This window comes from Panthera leo, chromosome A2, assembly GCF_018350215.1.
Source record: "Panthera leo isolate Ple1 chromosome A2, P.leo_Ple1_pat1.1, whole genome shotgun sequence".
NCBI lineage: Eukaryota > Metazoa > Chordata > Mammalia > Carnivora > Felidae > Panthera > Panthera leo.
The window spans coordinates 5,059,159-5,083,127 of NC_056680.1; the positions used below are offsets into that span (position 1 = coordinate 5,059,159).

Genomic DNA, 23,969 nt, shown 5'->3' on the forward strand with positions numbered 1-23,969 from the left:
TACAAATGGCACCTTTATTGGGAGGACGGTTGTACTATGTCAGCACTGCTTAGCACAGTCTGTGACACCTGAAAATGCCTGATAAACTGTCTGTTTAGGAAGGACGGGGGGTAGCAGGAGGGTGGGTAGCATAATGGCAAGCAGGAATTTGGGTTGGGGTAGTATTTCTCAGCTGGAGTGATTTTGCCCCCCCGGGGCATTTGGCAATGTCTAGACACGTTTTTGGCCCCATCATATCTGGGAGATGCTACTGAAATGTGGGTAGGTATCAGGGATGCCGCTCAGTATCCTACACAGCAGAGAATGATCTCCCCAAACATCAATAGTGCTGAGGTTGAGGGGCGCCTGGGTGGCTCAGTCGGTTGAGCATCCGACTTTCAATTTCGGCTCAGGTCATGATTCCAGGGTTGTGGGATCGAGCCCTGCGTCCACTCAGTGTGGAGCCTGCTTGAGATTCTCTCTCTCTTTCTTTTTCTCTCTCCCCCTCTGCCCCTCTTCTGCTCGTTTCCCCCCCCCCCCCCTCTCTCTCTCTCTCAAACGAAAAACCAATTGAAAATAGTACCAAGGTTGAGAAATCCTATGCTAGGGGACAGAGAGCCTGCAAAAGTCTTTAAAATATTTAGTTAAATAATACATTCATATGGTTCAAATATTAAAACACATAAAAAGGTGCACAGGGAAAAGTTTAACTTCTAGTCCTGTCCCTCAGATACCCAGCTCCTTCCTTTCCTCATAAGTAACTTTTTTCTTTTTTAAGTTGACTATATATCCTTCCAGAATTTCTTTATTGCAAACATGGGCAACTAGAAATGTAGGTTCTTATTTCCTACCCTACTCCCTTAACTTGAAAGATGGTACATACAACTGGTTCCTTTATATCGTCTTGGGAATCTTTCCAAATCAATATAGAGAGAGTGTCCTCATTCAAAAAAAAAAAAAAAAAAAAGACTGTATGATATGCCGGATAATCCATTTGTTAAACAAATTACTTCTGTTGAGCTAACTCTGTGCCAAGCATTAGTCCAAACCAGGGGCCAGCAAACTATAGTCCAACAGCGGAATCTGGACCACAGCATGTTTTTATAAATAAAGTTTTACTGGCATGCAGCCATCCCCACTGATGCGTGTATATATCGTCTATGGCTGCTTTCCAGCTGCAGCTATGGAGTTGAGCAGTCGCCCCAGAGACTGTCCTCCCTGTGGAGCTGGAAATATTTACTATACAGAACTTTGTAGAAACAGTTTGCAGATCCCTGTTCTAAGCAGTTTTTACATTTGTTTAATTCTCACAACACCCTATTAGGTGTAACTATCCTCATTTTTCACATGAGTGATGGAGGCACAGAGATGTTGAGTAACGTGCTGCAGGGCACCCAGCTTGGAAGCGGCAGACTTGGGGACTGGAACCGTGGGCAGCCCGGTCCTGGGGTTCTTGCTGTCCGCAGTCGCCCTAAAATGCCTCTGTCCCACTGCTCAGCTGGGTGATCATTTATTTGATCATCCTTTCTCTCAGTGGCCACTTGGATGGTACCGGGCTTTTGTTATGATACATTTACTGCAGCCATTAACCTTGTCCACGAATCGCTTTTTGCAGACTCCACCCTGTGACCTTGGGCATGTTACCTAACCTGTCCGTGCCTCAGTTTCCTCATCTGTAAAATGGGGATAATAAATCCCTATCTTTAAGCATCGTTGTGACAGGTAATGGATTACTCTAAAGAACGTACAAAAGTCCCTGGCTACGTAGAAATCTTACTATTGCTGCCATACACATGAGCACGTACATTCATGGCATACGTTCTCAGAAGGACTTGCCGGCCCAACGTGTGTGAGCCTTAGTGTTTCTGGCACATATGGCCAAGCTGTTCTCCATATGGGATTGTTCCCCTGTGGACTGTTCTAATGTTCTAATTACATTACCACTAGCAAAGCATAAGAGTGCTTACTGTCCTTCATCTTGCCACAGACTGTTCTCTTGTTAAGCTTTTGGAGCTTTGCCAACTTAATGGGTGATAAAGCTCACTATAGATCAATTCACATTTCTCTTATTCTGAGTGAGGTTGAACCTCTTCCTTTGTCTAAGAGCTATTTCTCTTTTCTCTCGGCAAAGTAATATCTGTTCATTTCATTTGCCCATCATTTTTTTTTTTTTTTCCTTCTGGGACTGTTTCCCTTTTTTTCTTATTGATTTTTAGAAACTCTTTACATATTAAGCTGGCTTGAATTTCAAGTCAGGTACTTACTACCTTTGTGATCTTGAAGGAAAAAAAAATGTTGCTTAACCTGTCTGAGGTTGTCTGTTGTCTTATCTATAAAGTGGGATGTGAATAGCACCTTTAAGGCTTGGGTGAGCCTTAAATGTGATAGGTTAAGTTAAATTCCTTATTAATGTGATTGATGTGCTGAATTTAGCAAATGCTAAAATGGTGGAGGCACGCTTTTGGTTAATTTGATTTCAGTCAGTCTGAGTTGGCTGTACAATGTGGCGTAAGTCAGCGCGTGTGATATTAGCTGCTGTAACAAACTGTTCACTTCGGTGGCAATAAGAGTTTACTTCTTGCTGACATCACAATCCAGTTTGGGTCAACTGGGAGCTTAAGAGGGTGGCTCTTCTTTACAAAGTCCCTGTAGCACCTGGGCTCTCCCCATCCCATGGCCCTTCTCTCCCTGAAGCCCTTGGAGCCGTCTCTATCCCAGAAGGTAGGGGGGAGGAGTGTGAGGAGGGAACCCATGAGAGGCTGTCATGGGCCAGGCCCAGAAGTGGTGCTGTCGCCTCCATTCTTGTTCCATTGGCCAGAACTCCATCACATGGCCCCCTCCAACTGCAAGAGAGGCTGAAAATGGTCTGGCTGGGAGCCAGGGAGGATAGGAAATGGGTTGGGTGGACATAGAAAAGTCAATGTCGTAGAACCCTGGAGTGATGCCTCGCTGCCTTCAGAGATGCAGGTCTGGAGGGGTTGGCTTGGACGAGTCCATGGTGGGAAAAGGAATAAGGAGGGCCTGAACCAAAGCCACAGGGGAGGGATCCAGCTAGGGATGGGGAAGCCTGGGTGGGAGAAAATTGCAGCAGAGTAGGTTGGGTTGGGTTGACCAGAAGATCTTATCTGAAAATATCTACTACAGCTGATGGGGCTGGAAGTCTGGGAGCATCAACATTTGGTATTGTGCCTTCTCTTCTAACGTTTTATTCTGTGTACTGACCTCCTTCTGGGTCTAGTACTGGGAAATGTCACCCTTCAGGACTTTCTTTCCTCACTCTATTCCAGCCACAAGAGCCTCCTTGCTGTTCCCAGAACCCACCAAGCCCCATCCAGTCTCAGGGCCTTTGCATGTCTGTTCTCTCTCTTGTTTTATTTTTTTCCGTAGCACTTACCGCCCTCTGACTTACATAGATTTTATTTGTTTGTTTATTATCCACTTCCCCCCACTGGATGTCAGGGAAAGGCTTTTTGTCTGTTTGGTTCACAGCTGCGTCCCTGTGCCTAGAACAGCACCTGGCACATAGTAGGTGCTCAATAAATATTTACTGACTATTCATTCATCTGTTCATTGTCCCTTTCATACAGGAACAGCAAACTATCACTTATCAGGTGGCTGCCTCATTTCAGAAACAAAATTTAATTGACACAACAAATCACACATCTATGGACGTTTTGTCTGGGGCTGATTTCATGATATGACTAGTCATGACAAAGACACGAAGCCAAAAAAAAAAAAAATTACCATCTGTCTCTTTACAGAGTTTTCCAATTGATCCCTGATATAATGGGTATTTGTTGAGTGCTTACTTATTATTGGTTAGTGGTAGTGGTTTAGCAGTGGTTAAGAATGGATTGCTTGGGATCAGTCCAGCTTCTACTCGTTCCTAGTTATGTGACTTTGGGCAAGTGTCAAGGCCTCTTCTGCCTTTGGTTTTCTCATCTATAAAATGGGAAAAATGATGATGATGCTAGTGATAACAATAATGACACCACCCACGTCATAGACATTTCCTTTTATTAGGCCATGTGCAGGATGATAGAGAATTCCATGATGAACGAGACACAGACCCTCATGCAGCTCTTTGAAGTAGACCAGGAAATGGGCAGTTACAAAGGAGCGGAGCACAGTCCATGATGGGTGGGTGGAGCCCAGGGCATTGTGGGCGCAGAGAGGAGGAGACCCCCAGAAGCAATCAGGGTAGGCCTCCTGGAGGAGGAGACATGCTGATCGAGTGTGGGAGGTTGGGGCATATTTGAGGAGCCAAAATAAGTTCTGTTTGTCTCCCTTGTTAACACTAATGGCCAGGAAGTGGGCAGAACCTGAGGCTGTGTTGGGTGGGCATAGCTGAGCTCCTAAAGACCTCACCACAATGCAGAGATGAACTGTCGCCCTTTGATAGCAGGGATGGTGTTCTGAGACCTGGACTTTAGGAGGAACTTGGGGGTCAGGTCCCCTGGGGAAGAAATAAGGGATGTTCAGTCAGAGAAGTTTGAAATTTGAGGAAATTCTGAGCTCAGTCTGCAGAAATTTTCACCAAGAGTTTTAGACCTTGTGACAGAAAACCCCACTGAAACTGGCTTAGTAAAAAATCGGATTTATTAGCTCCCATAAGTGAAAAGCTTGGGAGAAAACGTCTTCAGGTCCAGCTGGATCCAGAGGCTCTGACAGTCTCAGGAACCCCTCCCCGCCCCCATCTCTTGGCTCTGCTGTCTTGTGAGTGTTTTCCTGCATTCTCGGCCATTCTTTCCCCTCATCGTGGTGGGCAAGGATGCCCAGCCGCTCCAAGCGTATTGCCTGCAGTTCTGTGTGCAGTGGAAAATGGGCACTCAAGCCCAGTCTATGCTTCATTGGACGGGATTTCTTTGCGGGGGCGGGGGTGTGTGTGTCACGTGTCTGTTCCAAACCAATTGTTGCGGTTGGTGGAATACAGTGTTCTGATTGGCTGGGTTGGAGTCACACACCCATTCCAGCAGCTGGGGAGGAGGGGTCCCCACCCAAAGGAGCAAGATTAGGAGGAGGGGGCATGGTTCCATAGGGGACACTGAGGGTCTGCTGGCAGAAGAAGGGGGGGGTAGATGTCAGGAGGCCCCCCACGTTTATATTGGCTTCAAGTACTAACTTCAGCACAGATCTTCACCGTTGACATTGGAAGCTGCATCTTTCTCTGTCCTGAGGGCTGCCTTGTGCATTGCAGGATGTTTGGAGGCATCCCTGACCTCCACCCACCCCATGTAGCACCCTCTCCCCTGCAGTTGTGACAACAAAGTGTCTGCAGTCAAAGTGTCCAAAACAGAAACTCTGTTTTGGAGGGAGTGAGCTTCCTGTCTTGGGGAGGGTCCAAAGAGACGTGCATGAACAATTACTGTCTGAGGACAGTAAAGAAGAGATTGTGAGCTTCTTTGAGTTAGAATAATCATTTATTTTAGTATCAGCCACAGGCGCTGTGCTGAGTGCAGGGCTTATGGGACGGGACACAACAGATACACTCACTGCTCTCCGGCGTTCATGGCCTTGTGGGGGAGAAGGGTAGTGTACTTGTTTCCTGTGGCTGCCCTAATAAAGGATCGCAAACTGGGTGGCTTAAAATAACAGAAACATATTGTCTCATGGTTCTGGAGATTAGAGGTCTGAAATCAAGGTGTGGGCAGGGTCAAGCTCCTTCTGGAGCCTCTTGCGGGCAAACAGTTCCTTGCCTCTTCCAGCTTCTGGTGGCTCCAGGCGTTGCTTGGCTCCTGGCTGTGTCACTCTGTCTTCACAAGGTTGTCTCCCCTGCATCTGTGTATCTGTGGGTCTCCTCTGTGTATCTTGTGTATGGACACTTGTTGAAGGATTTAGTGCCCCCCTCCCCAGTAATCCAGGATGACCTCATGATCTCAAGATCCTTAACTACATCTTGCAAAGTCCTTTTATTATTTTTTTTTTTTCCTGAATGATGTCACATTCATAGGTTCTACGCATCTGATGTCACATCTTTTGGGGAGGGCCGGCATTCAACCCACTATAGACAGTAAACAAGAAAATCAACAAAATATTACAATAACGGCTGCAGACAAAATAGGCCAGGGGTCAAGTTGGAGAAGAGGAAAGGGTCATGCTTCTGGAGGGTGGTCAAGACAAGCTGAAAGCTGTAGGATAAGGAGCTAGTTCTGGGAAGAATGGGGGTGGGGGGGGGCAAATGCTGTGCAAAGGCCCTGTTGTGAGGAGGGTCTGAAGGAAGGTGAACGATGAAGGGAGAGAGCTGGGAATAAGATTTGGGAGGAAGGCACTTCACTGGCCTGGCTGTGGGTACGTGTGCAAAATTAAACGTGATGGGAAGTCCTTGGAGGGTTTAAGCAGACTGGTAGGTTAAAGGGGTCCTACTAGCTGCTCTGGGGGGGACCAGGCTGTAAGGGTGATAGAAATGGAAGTGAGGGGACATGGGCAGAGGGAGTCGATGGAGGTATCCCACAGGGATGTGATGGTGCCATGGACTAGGACTTGGGACTAATGGATGGGCTCCCATTTTGGTGGTTGTGCCAATCAGAGTTTCTGATGGTCCAGATGGGGGAGGCGTAGAAGTGAACGAAAGGAGGCAAGATATTGTCTAAGCTTATAACTTAGGAACCTGCCCAAATGGGGACATTGTCTGCTAAGATGGGAAGGCTGGGGAGAGCCAGGTTTTGAGGAGTTCTGATGGGGCTGAGTTACCATGGAGAAGGAAGGCGGCATAGCCTAATGGTTAGTGCGGTGGGGAGTAGCTCTGTCCTCCCAGGGGACATTTGGCAATGCCTGAAGATATTTTTGGTTGTCACTACTGGAGGGAGTTGTGTGCTCCTGGCATCTAGTGGGTAAAGAACAAGGGTGCTGCTGATATCCTAACTGTCCTATAATCCCAGGGGCAAGGACTCTAGCTGCATGGGGGTCTGAGTTCCAGTCCTGACTGTGGGATCTTGGATGACTTACTGAAACTTTCCATGACTCAGTCTCCCCACTTTTCAAATGGGGGTCACGATAGCCCATGCCTTATAGGTCTGTCACAAGAATTAAGTGAGCATAATGGTTGTGAAGTCGTCACATGCCGCAAGCAGAACCTATTGTGATTGGTAAACAAACTCATTCGGGTGGATGAGATCATCTGGAGAGGGAGGGGGGAGGGAGAGAGAGAGAGAGAAGGAAAGGGGTCTGAGTCCCAGGGTGCAGCAGCATGGAGAGGTCAGGGAGAGGAGGAAGAAGCAGCCAAGGAGTCAGAAGAGAGCCAGTGACTCAGGAGGGAGGAAAGCCAGAAGGATGTAGTATCCAGAGGCCAAAAGAGGAAAGTGTACTCAGAATGATCCCCACCTGAGTACAGTGAGGTGTTGGTACTTGGAAAAGAACAGTTTTACTGAAGTGGATGGGAATAGTGTTGGAAAGTATAGTAAATAACAACAATAGAAACAGGTCCGATGTATGGAGCCCTTACTATGTGCAAGTGTTGTCCAAAGTACGTAAAACTTATTACCTCCTTTGGTTTTCACAGCAAATCCATGGAGTAGGTGCCATTACGTTCAGGTTACCTCTTCTGTGAATCAGAGCACCCCAAACTTGATGACGTAGAACAACTATTTTAGAATTCTCACAGATTCTGTGAGTCAGGAATTCAAATGGAGTGTGGCGATGATGGTTTGTCAGCCCCACGATGAGAAGCCTTGAATGTCTGAGGGCTGGAATCAGCTGGAGTACCCTTCGCTCACAGTCTGGGCTGGGGTGACTCAAGGCTGAGCTCAGCTGGGGCTGGTGACTGGAGCACTGGCATGCGGGCTCTCTGTGTGGCTTGGGCTCCCTCACAACATGGTGACTGGGTTTTGAGAAGGAGTGCGGAGAGACCAAGTGTTTCACAAGGTGGAAGCCGCTGACCTACTTGGAGACCACGTAGTGTCGCTTTGCTGCAGTCACCAAAACCGGCCTGGATTCCAGGACAGGGGAATCAGACTCCACCCCCTGAGGGTGGTGTGACAAGTCACAGTGCAGAAGAGCTTGCTGCATGGGTGATATGTTTGTGGCCATCTTGGGAAAGCACAATCTGTTACTGATTATTAACCCTAGTCTCACAGATGAGGAAATGGAAACATGGAAAGTTTAAGTGAGTTGCCCAAGTTAACAAGTAGCTATGTTGGGATTTGAAACCCCAAACCTGTGACCACCATAAGCACTATATGAATATTGCCTCTCTGAAGGGACATATGACCCTTAGAAGATAGTCTTGGCTTCAAATTTCTGGTTTTCTCAGTCAGGGTTTAGCCAGGAAAGCAGAAATCATCTTAGATCTTTCAGAGAGGATTTAATTCAGGGAATGGCTCATGGATGATGGGGGAGCTGAGCAGACAGATGGGGAATACTGAGGCAACACAGAGAGTGGCCACTAGGCTAGAGAAACAGTAGAAGAGGTGACGTGACTAGGATCCAGAGGCCAGAACCATGCAGGGGATCCAGGACGTTGCTCAAGAGCCATTATCATCAGGGAGCTCAGACCAGGAAGGAGACATATTTGTTGTTGTGAAGAGGCACAGCAAGAGAGGGAGAAATACCCTGGTTTCTCTTTCTCCCGCCCTCTGATTTCCTGCCTGGGCATCCCATTGGCTAAGCCTACCTGGAAGCCAGGGTGCAAAGGAGCCTGGGAAATGTAGTTCCCTTTGCTACAGAGTAGAGCAAATGGCAGACAGGGAATGGCTCTGAGAGCAAGCAGGCCAACGGTTCTCATAGTGACTGCCTCTTTGAGCTCAGTGTATTCTCTCAACAGGAGCAGCTGCTACTGCTCTTTGCCTGAGAACAGACGAAATGCAGCGGTTTTAATTTGCAAGGCAGGGTCCTTTTTAGCTCTAATGGCTCTGGTGGTTTTGGAGTTCAGCTCAATCTTAGATCAAACCCAGATCTCCTTTCTTAGGATTCTCCACCAGCACACAGCTCATCAGCCTTCCTCTAGACAACCCATCAGAGATCTTCCTGCCGTCATTATGTCCCCGGCTTCCTCCAAGTCACCTCCAGTCCTGGTGGAACACCACAGCCCCTTCATGGCTGCTCAGTGGATAGTGTGTTTCCAGAAATCCGCCTGGGGTTGTCTGTCTTGTGCCTGTTTGTCCTGGGGGCTCGGAATGATCCCCACCTGAGTACAGCATCCAGCACCCCAAGAGATGTGCGGCTGTTCCCTTCAGTGTGCTCTGTGTTGGGGCATGGGACTGGGGGAATTGGGGGAAAGGCATCAATCATTTGTGCTTCCGTCTCAAGGACTCAGAGATATGGCCAAAGGGTGGGGTGCTTGGGGGACAAGCACCCGCCCCATTTTGATGGCACAGTTTTGCTCTCCAGTTTTGGCAGATCAGCACCTGATACTGCCCTTTGTTCACTCCCTCCCACTCCCCCTTTCTCATTCTGCTCCAGCCATAGTGGCCTCTGACCTCTTCTTCCTATGCACCAGGCAGCCTCCTGCCTCAGGGCTTTTGTCCTGGCTTGTCCCTCCGCAGGCAGGCACCCACCTGGATCATTCCATCCTTCAAGGCTTTGCACCGACATCACATTCTCAGTGAAGCCTCCCAGACCTCCTTATTTAAAACTGCACCCCCTCCTGGCATTTTCCATCCGTTTAATCCCACTTAGTTTTCTTCCTTAATACCTCCCCCCCTCCACATACGTATTCGTGTAACACTTTGGTTGTGTGTCTCCTTCTACCAGAGCGTCAGCCTCGCACAGGCAGGGGTGTGTATCCCTTTTGTTCACAGCTGTATCCCCAGCACCGGAATCAGTACCTGGGGCCTAGGTGATGCCCAATAAATATTTGTTGAATCAATGAAGGGGTGGTTGCAAAATTAGAGTGTTCTCTCATGTGACATCATCTGATCATATGTTATGTACCCTTTTAGTTTACTTCTTTTTTTAAAATATATTTATATATTATTTTGTATATTTTATAAATTATATAAATTAAATGTAGTTTATATATTTATTTAGAGGGAGAGAGAGAGAGCATGAGCAGGCAAGGGGCGGGGAGAGGGAGAGAGAGGATCCCAAGCACGTTCCATGCTGTTAGTGTGGAGCCTGACGTGGGGCTCGAACTCACAAACCGTGAGATCCTGACCTGAGCAGAAATCAAGAGTCGGAGACTTCACTGGCTGAGCCACCCGGGGCGGGGGCGGGGGTTGGGGGGGTGGTAGTCTGCTTCTTTCACTCGGCACCTTCTTTTGCGATTTATTGCAGTGCTGTGTGCATCAGTCCTTCCTGCCTTATTCCTGAGTAGTATTCCCACGCACAGACGCCCCCCCCCCCACTTTGCTAATCCTTTCTCCCGTCGATGGACACTTTGGGTGGCCATGTTTTGGCTGCCACTGGTATGGTTGCTGTGAACGTTTGCTTTCATTTCTCTGTGTAAACGCCGTGGGGGTGGGGAGAATGCATCGCGTGGTAGGTGCAATGTCTAACCTTTTAAGAAACTGCCAAGCCATCCTTCCAACTTGGTGGTTCCGTTTGACATCCCAGCCCCTGGGGTGTGAGGGTCGCCTGGAGCGCTGCTCCTCCCTCTTCGCCACCCCTCGGTCCTTGGCTTTATCAGACACCTCTGCCATTTCACCAGATCCCTCCCGTGTCTCCCTGTGCTGGTTCCCGTGCTCACTCACCACTGCTGTAACGGTCTCATGTCGCTGTCTGTTCAGTGTCTGTCTCCCCACTAGACTGTAAGCTCTGTAGAGACGGGGTTCTGTCTGTGTTGGCCACCACCAGGTCCCAGGCCTTGGCACACAGTAGGCACTCAATACATGCTTGCTGAATGAATGAATGAATGAATGAGCCTGGCTGTTGGGCCAGGTGCTGGAGTGGAGATTCAGTTGGTATTTTCATGCCCAGAGTGAAGATGAGGACCCCCCCCCCCCAAGTTGGTGCAGTGACCCACCCAAGTTTCTTCAGCGGGCGGCCGCCGGGCTGGGAGTCGAACCATGTCTCTCTGACCCCCTTGACAGGCACTGAGAAGCTGAGTGTGTACTGGGGTGAGAGGGGAGGAGAGAGAAGAGAGACAGGCTGGCGTGGGGGGAGGTTTTGAAGGCCAGGATGAGGAGGTGATGCTCTGCACCCCTGCTTCCAGGCTTCAAAAAGAGTGCACAGCATGCCCAGCCTCTCTGGTCTGCAAGATGAAGTCTTGGATTCCCAAGATTAAGGGGCTTCAGGGCTGAACACGGAGGCCCCCCCCCCCCTTCCTCTGTCTCCCTGAGCAAGCCCTGGTAACAGGCATTTCCTGTTTCCGGTGGCTCCCTGGGCTGGGCTGGGGGTGGGGGAGCGGATTGCTGCACTTGTGCTCAGCTGTGGGTCCCTCTCCTGCTCCCTGCCCCCAGCCACCAAATGGGGCCTCCGTCCCTGCACACTGGTTCCCTGGAGGAGGGTGGCAAGCTAACCAAACTCTCTGTGGCTCTTTCTTTGTCTCGGGCAGGGGTGGTGAGGGGCCCGCAGGCAAAGGGGAAGTGTCTGGGTGCTGATTTGCATATGGGCAAGATGCCAGCCCAGCTCTACGATATTCTGGTGGAAGGGGGAGGGGGGCTGAGGGGTTCGCCTCACCAACGGGGAGGAAATGTATTCACACGCCCCTCCTACCTTTGGTTAAAAGGCCTCCTGTCCTTTGTCACCTTCTCCCACGCTTTGGGCTACCGAGAAGTCCTTGTGGTGGTCTAACCTCAGTCATTCCTGCTGTCTGAGGGAGCCCCCCGTTTTTCAGCTGGGCCTACCCCATCCAGGAGGGCTGATGAGTCATAGCCCCTTTCGCCCCTTGAGATGTCACATGACTGGGGGGAAGAAGTCTCAAGGCTCAGCTGATCTCCCTGAGGTCAGGAGGGAACTTCCTCCCTCTGGCCAGATGAGGCCAAGTGCTCTGTTGCCCCTGGTGACTTGAGAGCCCTGTCTGGAGTCAGCCTACCGCCGTGCAAAGGCTGCTGGGCAGGAGAGTGTTACATGTGGTTCCTGTCATGTGCCGAACCTCTTTCGTGGCATCAGGAGGCAGCCTGGTGTGGTTCAAAGAGGTGCAGTGGTACAGTGGTTAGGGGCATGGCCTCTGGGCTCCGAGAACTTGTATCTGGCTTTTCATTCCTTCCTGTGTGGCCTCAGGCAAGTGATACATCCTCACTGAGGCTCAGGTGTCCCATCTATAAAATATGGATTCATGCATTCACCAACTTTTGTGGAGCATCTCCTGGGTACCAGGCATTGTACTAGGTGTTGAGGCCACAGCAGTGAACAAACTATACTGAGAATCCTCTCCTAGTGGATGTTCTAGTGTGTGAAGGGGGACAGACTGACAATAACAAAATAAATAAGAGAAATACACGGTGCCCCAGAAAAAACACAAGGCAGAGGAGAAGACGGAGAGTGCTAGGTGTGTGTGTGTGGGGGGGGGGGTGCAGTTTTAAGTAGAGTGACTGGGAAGGTCTCATTGAGAAGTGACATTTCATCAAAGGCCTGAAAGAGACAAGGAAGGGAGGCACTGTGTTAACTGGAGATGGACATTCTGATCAGAGGGAACAGCCTGTGCAAAGGTCCTGGGGCACTACTGTGCGCGGCATGTTGGAGGGACAGCAAGGAGGCCTGTATGGCTGGAGCAGAGAGAGTGAGGAGAAGGGAGGGAGGAGGGGAAGGTGGGGAGGGGATGGGGCAGGTCATGTGGGGCCTTGTGGTTGGCATCTGGGTAGGGTGGGAGTCTTGGGAAGATTGTGACAATATTTGAAAATAAATGATATGGGTCCAAGGGCAGAAGCAAGGATACAATAAGGAGGCCATTGCAATAAAGCAGGTGAATGATAATGGTGGTTTGGGCCAGGCAGGTGCAGAGAAGGGGCGGGATTCTGGCTGTATTTGGAAGGCAGAACCAACAGGATTTGCTGATGGATTGGAAGTGGATGAGAGAGAAACAGAGGAGCCAAGGTGACCCCAACATTTTGGGCTCGAACAATCGGAAGGACAGATGGGGTTAGAGCGTGCCTCCTAGACCTCAGTAGCAACATTGTTGGGAGGATGGAACAAACCTATGCGTGCCAAACTCTTCATCCCAGCGTTGGAAGAGGCTACATTCTCAATCCAGGGTGCCTCCCGGAAGGGTTGGGGACTCCAGGAGGCAGGGACTGGCTCACACAGGCAGTGCTCTTTCACCGAGGCACGTGTGCGGGTTTCTCGTGAGGCTGCAGTCATCTGAAGGCTCAACTGTGGCTACAGGGTCTGCCTCCTAGGTGATTCAGCCACACGGAACCTCCAAGTTCCTCTCCCCTGGGACCCCTCCATAGGGCTGACTGAGTGGTCTCAACATGGCGGCCGGTCCGTGATCCAAGAGGCCAAAGTGGGAGCTGTAATGCCTTTTGTTACCCAGCCTTGAAAAGTCACGTATTGTTACTTCCAGCATACTTAGTCACACAGGGCTAATCGTGAGAGAGGCAGTTACAAAAATGACACAAGTCCTGGGATCTGTGGGCCATTTGGGGGCCATCTTGGAGGCTGACTACTGTTGTTACATTGTCTTAATTACTGTAGCTGTATGCTAAGTCTTGATGTGAGTAGTCGCAGTTTACTTTTCCCCTCGGCTTGACTTGTCTTGGCTATTTGTGACTGTGCTATTTGTGTCCATATGCATTTTAGGATTCCTGCACCAAGTTCCATGAAAAAGCAGTTTGAGATTTTAATTGGTGCTGCATTGGGTCTATGGCTCAATTTTTGAGAAGGCTGAACAATTTTAAATGTTGAGTCTCTCTGGACAAGAATTAGTATGTATTTCACTCTACTTGTACAGATCTTCTTTCATATTTTTCAATACAATTTTAATTTTCTTCATAAAAGAGTTTTTCACTTCTTTTTGTTAGATTTGTTACTCATCACTAGTTTTTTGTATGTTTGTTTTACAATTTTTAGGCTACGGTAAATGGTATCCTTTTAAAATCGAAGTGCAATTTTCGCGCAGTGAAATGCTCAGTTCTTCAAGTTTACCATTCAACCAGTTCTAGCAAATGTATACACTTGTGCAACCCACACCCTTATCAGGACACTGAGCATTTCCATCCCTTGTGGCCTTTCTGAGTCAATCTCCGCCACCCTCCCCACCCCAGAAGCAACCACTGATCTGATTTCTATCACCGTAGATTAGTTTTGCTTATTCTAGAATTTTGTACATGTTTTCTTAAAAAAAATAACATTTTATGATTAATTTTTGCTAATGTACCATCACACAGTAAACTTTGTGTGTTGATTGTGTATTCACTAGCATTGTTAAGTTACTGTATTGATTCTGGTTATTTATCTGTATTCTTTTGGGCTTTCTGTATTGATGGCACCTTCTGCAGAATGCCCCTTCTCTCTCCTTCCTTCCTTCCCTCCTTCCCTCCTTCCCTCCCCCCTTCCTTCCTTCCTCCCATCCTTCCCTTCCTCCCTCCTTTCTTCCTTCCTCCCATCCTTCCCTTCCTCCCTCCTTCCTTCCTTCCTCCCATCCTTCCCTTCCTCCCTCCTTCCCTCCCTGCTTCCTTCCTTCCTTCCTTCCTTCCTTCCTTCCTTCCTTCCTTTCTTCCTTCCCTTCCTCCCTCCCTGGCTTCCTTCCTTTTTTCCTTTAGTTTTGTCTTGTACTGCAGGCTAAGATCTTCAACACAGTGTTGCCTAGAAATGGTAATGGGAACAGCCCTGATTAGTTTTGATTTCAAATGCCAGGGAATCTTTTCAACATTTCCACCATTAAATACAATGTTTTGCTTTTTATTTAAAACAGAGGTTTAAGATTAAAAAAAAAAATTTTTTTAATGTTTTTATTTATTTTTGAAACAGAGAGAGACAGAGCATGAGCGGGGGAGGGGCAGAGAGAGAGAGGGAGACACAGAATCCAAAGCAGGTTCCAGGCTCTGAGCTGTCAGCACAGAGCCCAACACGGGGCTCAAACCCACAGACTGCAAGATCATGACCTGAGCCAAAGTCGGTCGCTCAACCAACTGAGCCACCCAGGCGCCCTGGTTTAAGATTTTTTGAAGATGCTCTCTTTATCAGGTTACAGAAATTCCTTTCCATTCTTACTTCACCAAGAGTCATTTTTTCCCCTTTTCTCTCTCTCTTTATCACAAATGGATGTTGAATTGCTGTTTTTTAGGCATTTCTTACTGTTGCTAATCTCTTTTGAACAGAGAGAGAACAAGCCTTGGGTAGGCAACAGAATATCCAGCTGGCAGTTAGTAACATTGTTTACATCACATTTATTTTACACTGGCTTCTTTTCATAGCAAATGATCCTAGGGTTGTTTTTTTTGGTTTTTTGTTTTTGTTTTTTTGATAGTAGGGTGTAAGGTTCTCTTCTTAAATACATTTATTTCAGTTAAGGTTTATTTAAAGTTCATGTTACATAGATAATGGGTTGGGTATACTGTGGATGCAGCAATTAGGTTGCTCTGGCAAAATGCTTGCAGTCACACTGCCTGGGTTTGCTTTCTGGCTGGCTGTCCGTGCCTCAGTGTCCTTCTCTATAAAATGAGGCTATAACATTACTTGCAGGATTGTTGCAAGAATTCCGAGAGAGACAGAGAAAGAATATGAGAGAGGGGAAGAGGGAGGGATGAAAGGAGGAAGAGAGAGAGAGAGAGAAAGTCATAGAAGCAGAGAGTAGAAGCTTAGTAGGCACTGGGTGGGGGGGGGATGAGAAAAATGGGGAGACGGTGGTCAAAGCATCCAAAATCGCAGTTAGGTAGGATGAGTCAGTCTAGGGATCTAATGTATGGGCATGATGTAGCTGCCGTCCTGAATAATACTGTCTCGAGCACTGGAAAAATGCTAAGAGAGTAGATTTCAGGTGTGCTGAGCCACACACAATGGTGACTGTGTGAGGAGATGCGATGTTAATTTGCTGGACTGTAGCAATCATTTCACTATGAATACGCATATCAAATCATCACATAGTATGCCTTTAATGTATACAATACTATATATACATATTAAATATATATGCATATAGAGAGAGCTGGGATTGGGCACATGGTACGTGCTCATGCAAGGCAGTGAGATAAAACTGTGGTCAAGAAATTTGGTTCGGATTCCGTAGGATCTAGGGACCTCAGAGCCCATTGGGGCATTTGGGTGAGTTGACATAAGGCAACAATAGAACCAAATTCCCCAAACCCAGAGGGACATCCTGTAGGTCTGACTGCTACATCAGTTTATATCTTCTGGTTACAAGTCACTACAACCCAACCCAGACTGATTTAAACAGGAAAGGAATGTGTTGACTCGTGAAATTGCAACCTTCAGGGATGTTTCCTATAAATGGCGCCATACGATATGTGACCTTTTGTGCCTGGCCACTTTCACTGGGCATCACAGTTTTGAGGGTTATCCATTTTGTAGCATGTATCCGTACTTTGCTACTTTGTATGGCTTTATAATATTCCATTGTATGGATATGCCTCGTTTTGTTTATCCACTTATCAGTTATGGACATAGGTGAATACGTAGGGACAGAAAACAGACACTGGTTCCCAGGGAGAAGGAAGAGAGTGCAGAATGACAGGTGACTGCTTAATGGGTACAGGGTTTCTTTGTGGGCTGAGAAAAGTGTCTTGGAACTAGATGAATTGATCATTGCATGACATTGCAAATATGCTAAATGTCACCGAAGTGTAATTTTAATATGGCTAATGGTTGGGGGGCGCCTGGGTGGCTCAGTTGGTTAAGCATCCAGCTTCGGCTCAGGTCATGATCTCGTGGTTCGTGAGTTTGAGCCCCACTTTGGGCTCTGCACTGACAGTGTGGAGCCTGCTTGGGATTTTCTCTCCCCTTCTCTCTCTGCCCCTCCCCTCCCTCCCCCCCAAAAAATAAATAAACTTCAAAAAATTAAAGTGGTTAATGGTTAGGTTTTTTATTATGGTAAAAGAGACACAATATTATATACATAAATAGAATGATACAAATATATTTGATAAATATAAATACAAATTTATATAAACTGGAGAATATATAAATAACAGAATACTTATCATTTTAACCATTTGTAAGTGTACAATTCAGTAGCATTAAACCCATTCACAGTGCTGTGTAAGCATTACCACGGTACCCAAAACTGTTCCTCTTCCCCAACAGAAACTCTGTCCCCATTAAACACTAACTCCCCATTCCCTCCTCCAACCCGGGCTCCCACCGTCTACTTTTTGTCTCTATTAATTTGCCTACTCTAGGGACCTCATATAAGTGGAATCATATAATCATTGTTCTGGCTTATCCTTCTGTGTCTGGCTTATTTCACTGAGCATAATGTTTTCCAAATTCATCCATGTTGTAGCATAAATCAAAATTCCCCTCCTTTTTCTGGCTGTGTAATATTCCATTGTAGGTACGGAATACATTTTGTTATCAGTTAATGGTTACCTTTATGTTATGTGAATTTTGCCTCAATAAAAAAAGATTTCAGGGGTAGATCAAGCTTCAGGTACACTTATCTTTATCAGAAGAGGGTGTGAGAGGGAGGCTGTGCCTTCTTTTCCCCCCTTCCATGCCAGTTCCCAAGTCAGACTGCCTAGGGTTCAGCTTCTCCCCTGTCCCGTTCTGTTCCCTCCACCCCCATTTCTGTCTCTCCTCGCAGTTCCTGTGCCTTAAGAACATACGTACCTTCTTGTCTACCTGCTGTGAGAAGTTTGGCCTCAAGCGGAGTGAACTCTTTGAGGCCTTTGACCTCTTTGATGTCCAGGATTTTGGGAAGGTAAGCTGGTGCTGAACTTCCCGCGAGCTGGGCACAGAGAGGTGGAAGATTGGATTTCCGTTCGTTTCCATGAACATTTACGCTGGGAAATCTAAGTGCTGTTGGGGGGAAGGACAGAGAAGTCAGACCAGGCCATACACCAGATGCAAAGGGGTTGGCTTGGGGTATGCACAACTGGGTTCTAGTCCCTGCTTTGCTAACTGGTTGCGTGACCTCAGATCTGTGGCCATGCCTCTCTGAGCCCTAGGTGCCTCCTTTGTAACACAGGAATAATATCATCCTATCCTTTCTGAGTGGTTATGACGATTGCATAGAGTTAGGGGATCGAGTGGTGGGTGCTCAGTTAAGGGAACCCTGATCTGCTCACACAGAACAGTGGGAAGGGGGAGAAAACCCTGAATTAGCTCCCAGGGGAATGGAGTCTAACTGTGATAATCTAGCCTCGGGGGTTGGCGTCTGAGCCTGTGTTCTGGCACGTGGGTGGGCAAGGGGCTTACTGAGTGGCCCATGGCCCTTGTCACAGGTCATCTACACCCTGTCTGCTCTGTCCTGGACCCCGATTGCCCAGAATAAGGGGATCATGTGAGTAACCATTTGAGCTGGCATCCTTGGGCTGACCTGGCTCCAGTCCTATCCCTCCTGCAAGTCCCCGTCCCTGGCCCCCAGGCCTCTGGCTCATACCATCCGGGCTCCCTCAGGCCCTTCCCCACTGAGGAGGAGACCGTGGGTGATGAAGACATCTACAGTGGCCTGTCTGACCAGATCGAGTGAGTGTCTGGGCCACCACCCTGTCCTGGGGGGTCGGAGGTGACATGGCCCTGCCCTAGGGGTCTGAGGGGACATGGCCCTGCCCTGGGGGGTCGGAGGGGACATGGCCCTGCCCTGGGGGTGTCTGAGGGGACGTGGCCCTGCCCTGGGGGGTCTGAGGGGACACAAGTTTGATCTGGGAGGGGTCTGAGGGGACATGGCCCTGCCCTGGGGGGTCGGAGGGGACATGGCCCTGCCTGGGGGGTCTGAGGGGACATGGTTCTGCCCTGGGGGGCCTGAGGGGACATGAGTTTGATCTGGGAGGGGTCTGAGGGGATATGGTTCTACCCTGGGGGTCTGAGGGGACGTGGCCCTGCCCTGGGGGGTCGGAGGGGACATGGCCCTGCCCTGGGGGGGGGGGTCTGAGGGGACGTGGCCCTGCCCTGGGGGGTCAGAGGGGACATGGCCCTGCCCTGGGGGGGTCTGAGGGGACATGGCCCTGCCCTGGGGGTCAGAGGGGACATGGCCCTGTCCTGGGGGGTCTGAGGGGACATAGTTTTGCCCTGGGGGGCCTGAGGGGACAAGAGTTTGATCTGGGAGGGGTCTGAGGGGTCCCTGGCCTGGGGGCTCGGGTGGCCCTAGCTGACCCCACACCCCGCAGCGACACGGTGGAAGAGGATGAGGACCTGTATGACTGTGTGGAGAACGAGGAGGCAGAGGGTGATGAGATCTACGAAGACCTCATGCGCTCCGCGGAGCCGGTGCCCATGCCGGTGCGTGGGGCGGAGCGTGGCGTCTGGGAGGCCTCATGGTGGGGGGAGGGGGGCGCTCCCCCCAACACCGACCTGTGCTCCCCACTCTCAGCCCAAGATGACAGAGTATGACAAGCGGTGTTGCTGCCTGCGGGAGATCCAGCAGACGGAGGAGAAGTACACGGACACGCTGGGATCCATCCAACAGGTGCGGGGCTCCGACCCAGCCCCGGGGGCGCATGCGCGGGAGCTGGGCGGGCAGGTGCGCGTCCCCCGGCCCGAGCGGCGGCCTCTGGGCCGTGCCTAGAAGCCCCGTGTGTCCCAAGCGGGCCTGGGGCTCCTCTCTGTCCCCATTGTTTTGTTTCTTCTCTCTCTCTGCCGCCGGTTTTCTCTTTCATGCCATCTCCTGTCTTGATCGGTCTGTCCTTCCTTCTTCCTCGGTCTCCCTTTCCCTGGGTGTCCCTCTATCCCTGTCTGTATCTTTTCCTGTGTCCTCACCTCTGTCCACCTGTGTCTATTACTGTCTCTCCGACCTTCTATTTTCTTCCCTTTGGCCATTGCTTTTTCAACAGCTTTATCGAGATGAGCTCAACGTACCATACAATTCACCCCTTTACGTGGACAATTCAGTGGTTTTTGGTGTAACCATCGCCACTGTTTAATTTTAGAACATTTTCGTCATCCCCCCCCCCGCCCAAGAAACCCCGTACCCTTCAGCCATCACCCCCTACGCCCCCGTCCTTCTGCAGCCCCTGGAAGCCGCTAACCTACTTTCTGTCTCCGTGGATGTGTCTGTTCTGGGCATTGCACACACGTGGCATCACACACGACGTGGCCCTCTGTGTCCGGTTCTCTCACCGAGCGTCGTGTGTTCGGGGTCCGTCCACGTGTGCCAGTGTCGCTCCTCTTCGTGGCTGAGCGACATTCTGGTGGGTGGGTGGACCCCATCTTGTTATCCGTTCACCCATCGCTGGACGTTCGGGTTGGTCCCTCCTTTTCGACTGTTGCGAACAACGCTGGCGTGAACAGCCGCGAACAGGTGTTTGGGTGGCCGTGGTGCATCTCTGTCTCTCAGCCTCTCTTTCTGTTGGTCTCTGACTCTGTCTCCTTGTCCCCGGCTCCCTGGGCCTGGGCCGGAGGGAGGGGTCCTGCCCCCTTCATCCTGCTCTCCCCGCTCCTGCAGCATTTCATGAAGCCCCTGCAACGGTTCCTCAAACCCCAAGACATTGAGATTATCTTCATCAACATCGAGGTGAGCTGGCCGGTCCCCAGCCCTCCCGGGCGTCTGTCCAGTGGGGACGACCTGCTGGCTCCACCTGTGCCTGGAGAGTGGGGGCGGGGAGTTGAGCACTGCAGGGTGGGCCTCCTGAACCCCAGCCCCCACTCCTTCCTCTGAGTAGGACCTGCTTCGTGTGCACACTCTCTTCCTAAAGGAGATGAAGGAAGTCCTGGGCACCCCAGGCGCGCCCACCCTCTACCAGGTGTTCATCAAATACAAGGAGAGGTGAGACTCAGCCGGCCAGCCCAGACCCCCGGAAGTCACCCCGTCCTGCCCGCGCCGGGCATTTGGACGACCTTGCCCTCAGAGGCTACCGGACAAGCAGGGCTGTTCCCTCTCTGCTCGTGGGCAAGGGAAGGGACTGCCCACTTGTAGGTCAGTCCCCAGCTCTGCCTCTGCCGGGCTGTGTGGCACTGTAGACTCACTGAACCTCTCTGAGCATCCGCTGCCACACCCGTCAAATCAGCGTGGCGCAGAATGTACCTCCCAGGGTGAGGATGAAAAAAACGGATGCCTAAAGTGCTGGGCACAGGGCCTGGCACACAGTAGGTGCTCCGTAAGTGCTTGTTAGATGAGTGAACATTGAGGACACAATATACCGAGTGCTAAGCGTGTCTTACGCATCATCTCCCTCCGGTGCTTCAGTGGATCCATGTGGGAGGTGCCATTGTCATGCCCGTTTTACAGATGGGGAGACTGAGGCTCAGACCATCTGGGAAGAGGCGGGGCCTGGACTGACACCCAGATTTGCCTGACCATGGTGCGGGCCACCGTTACCCGGCCACCTGTCCTTCCCTCAGGTTCCTCGTCTACGGCCGCTACTGCAGCCAGGTGGAGTCAGCCAGCAAGCACCTGGACCATGTGGCCGCCGCCCGGGAGGATGTGCAAATGAAGCTGGAGGTGGGGCCCGGGCGCCATCTGGGGGGCTCTCTTACCCCTTCCCAGGCCCCAGGGGCAGTGGGGAGGAGACAGAGCTGGTGGTGCTACTTCCTATCGCAGCCCAGCCAGGGTTTGGGGTGGGAGGTACTGCCCAGCTGAGTGGGAGAAAGGGAGCAGGAAGAGGTGGGCGGGAGCCCTGAGCCCTGACCCCCCGCTGAACCCCGACTCTGGACTCAGTCCTGACCCCGACCTCAGCTCTGACTCCAGGCTGAGTCCCAGCCTTGGCCGTGCCCCAAGTCTGGGCTGAGTCCCAACTCACACTGAGCCCCGATCCTGGGCTGAGCACCACCCCCCCCCTGCCCCGGAACCAGTGTATCTACAGGGCAGAAATGAGGACGGGCCACCTGCATGCACCGTCCATCCGGCCTCGTCGGTCTCCACTGTGGGGACCCTGCAGCCCTGTCCCCCGCTCCCTCCCCAGCTCCACTCAGCTCCTGGAATCCTGCCTCAGGCAGTGTTTGCCAGCCTTCCAGGAAATTCTTCCTTCACTGTTTCCCCGATGATGCTTCAGGTTCTAGAAAAATCCACACCTGTCTGCACCTCATCGTGCTCATCCCTTTCTCTGACCCCCCCAGGAGTGTTCTCAGCGAGCAAACAACGGGAGGTTCACCTTGCGGGACCTGCTGATGGTGCCCATGCAGCGGGTGCTCAAGTATCACCTCCTTCTCCAGGTGCACGAGTGGGGGCCCCCAGGCAAGGGCTTGGTTTGTCTCCCTCTCCGTGTCGCAGGCGTGGGGCAGAGCGGTCTTCCCGGGGCTGGGGCCTGGCACCCTCTGGGAGGAAGGAGGAAGCTGGCAGGCCAGGCTTGTCTGGAGGGTCCCCAAGAGGAGAGGGCAGGCCCAGGTGATGTCTGTCTCCATGGGCTGTGCAGGAGCTGGTCAAACACACGCAGGACGTGATGGAGAAGGAGAACTTGAGGCAGGCCCTGGACGCCATGAGGGTGAGTGGTCACACACAGGCGTGTACACGTTCGAGGCAGGGCACACGGTCACACCCACGGGCAACCCCTCCTCTCATCAATGACCACACGCCCATGTGACCAGCGAGTGATTCCTAGCGTCTCGCTTGGGGACAGTACATGCGGGGATGCCCTTTCTACGCCTCCTGCCAGCCCCTGGTGGGGGCTGACCCCCTATGCCCAACCAGATAGGGGATTGGCCAGGCTGGGGGCCCAGGCTCACCCCTGCCCCACCCCCAGGACCTGGCACAGTGTGTGAATGAGGTCAAGCGGGACAACGAGACGTTACGGCAGATCACCAATTTCCAGCTGTCCATCGAGAACCTGGTGAGGGGGCAGGGCAGGACGGGCCAGGGGTGTGGCCGCGGGGGTGGGGTGGGAGGGTGTTCGGCCTCCCCCTGGGTGGCCCCTTGCCAGACCCCCTTCCTGCTGCGTAGGACCAGTCTCTGGCCCACTATGGCCGGCCCAAGATCGATGGGGAGCTCAAGATCACCTCAGTGGAGAGGCGCTCCAAGATGGACCGGTAAGCAGAGCCAACAGGTACCGGAAAGGCGGGGCGGGATTTCTAGTTACACCAGGGGGTGGGGCCTGGGTGGGCGGGCGGGGCGGGACCAGCGTGGACGTGTGGGTGGAGCCAAGACCAGCAGGTGCTTGGGACCCGGCAGGATCTTATGGCCGAGGTCAGGATGGGTAGGCCAATCCTGCCAAGCTGGCCACAGAGGAGGAGAAGGGCGGGAGTCCCACACGGACAGCCGGGTGGGGCCAGGAAGGTGGAGCTGGTGGGGAGGAGCTGGCCGAGGGGAGCCAGACAGAGGCCCCTGACCCAAGTTGCTCTCAGGTACGCCTTCCTGCTCGACAAAGCTCTGCTCATCTGCAAGCGCCGAGGGGACTCCTACGACCTCAAGAATGTTGTGGATCTGCAAAGCTTCCAGGTTCGAGATGATTCCTCTGGAGAGCGAGAAAACAAGAAGGTGGGGCTCCGAAGCCAGATCTGGGGTCCCCAGGGCTGGGAGAGCTGAGGCTCTGCACTCGAGCTTTAGAATGCCCGTGTGTGTGTGTGTGTAAGACACGCGTGGTCTTAGATTTGTGCACGTATGTTTGGTTCTCCCAGGCAGACCCTTCCAAGGGTGCCCGCGCCCAGTTTTTCCGAGGGGCAGAGAGGCTGTTACGGGGCTGACCCTTTCCTCCCCACAGGGGTAGGGGTGAAGAGGGTGTGTGGTCCCATCCTCTGCAGACTGGGTGTCTTCATTCTGAACCCTGTTCCCTGCAGTGGACTCACATGTTTCTCCTGATCGAGGACCAAGGTTCCCAGGGCTATGAGCTGTTCTTTAAGACACGAGAACTAAAGAAGAAGTGGCTGGAGCAGTTCGAGATGGCCATGTGAGACCCCCCCCCCTCCTCCCCCACCCCCTGTCCTCAGAGGACTCTGCAGTGGACAGGGGCTGAGAGGCAGTTGTGCTCTGTTCCGTAGGGCCACTCTGAACCTCAGCTTCCCCATCTGTGAAATGGGAAGCATAGGCTTTTAATGCTGTCTGCATCCTCAGAATGTCAGTGTTCTGTGTGTGAGCTTCAGCCACCAGCCTGAACCCCTCTTCCTCCTCCTTTTTCTTCTTTTTCTCCTCC

At 51.2% G+C, this 23,969-nt stretch overlaps 1 protein-coding gene across 4 annotated transcripts in view; it reads left to right on the forward strand.

The window, feature by feature from the left end:
* VAV1 (vav guanine nucleotide exchange factor 1) overlaps window positions 1–23,969 on the forward strand; it is a 48,090-nt gene that overhangs the window by 3,248 nt on the left and 20,873 nt on the right. For all 4 annotated transcript variants that reach the window (XM_042928194.1, XM_042928195.1, XM_042928197.1 and 1 more), the window contains exons 2-15: window positions 17,555–17,671; window positions 18,195–18,253; window positions 18,370–18,438; window positions 19,080–19,191; window positions 19,283–19,378; window positions 20,354–20,422; window positions 20,571–20,674; window positions 21,250–21,349; window positions 21,964–22,059; window positions 22,260–22,328; window positions 22,587–22,673; window positions 22,784–22,869; window positions 23,185–23,317; window positions 23,617–23,726. In XM_042928194.1, the coding sequence (XP_042784128.1) occupies window positions 17,555–17,671; window positions 18,195–18,253; window positions 18,370–18,438; window positions 19,080–19,191; window positions 19,283–19,378; window positions 20,354–20,422; window positions 20,571–20,674; window positions 21,250–21,349; window positions 21,964–22,059; window positions 22,260–22,328; window positions 22,587–22,673; window positions 22,784–22,869; window positions 23,185–23,317; window positions 23,617–23,726 (1,307 nt within the window). The remainder of the gene's footprint in view (window positions 1–17,554; window positions 17,672–18,194; window positions 18,254–18,369; window positions 18,439–19,079; window positions 19,192–19,282; window positions 19,379–20,353; window positions 20,423–20,570; window positions 20,675–21,249; window positions 21,350–21,963; window positions 22,060–22,259; window positions 22,329–22,586; window positions 22,674–22,783; window positions 22,870–23,184; window positions 23,318–23,616; window positions 23,727–23,969) is intronic.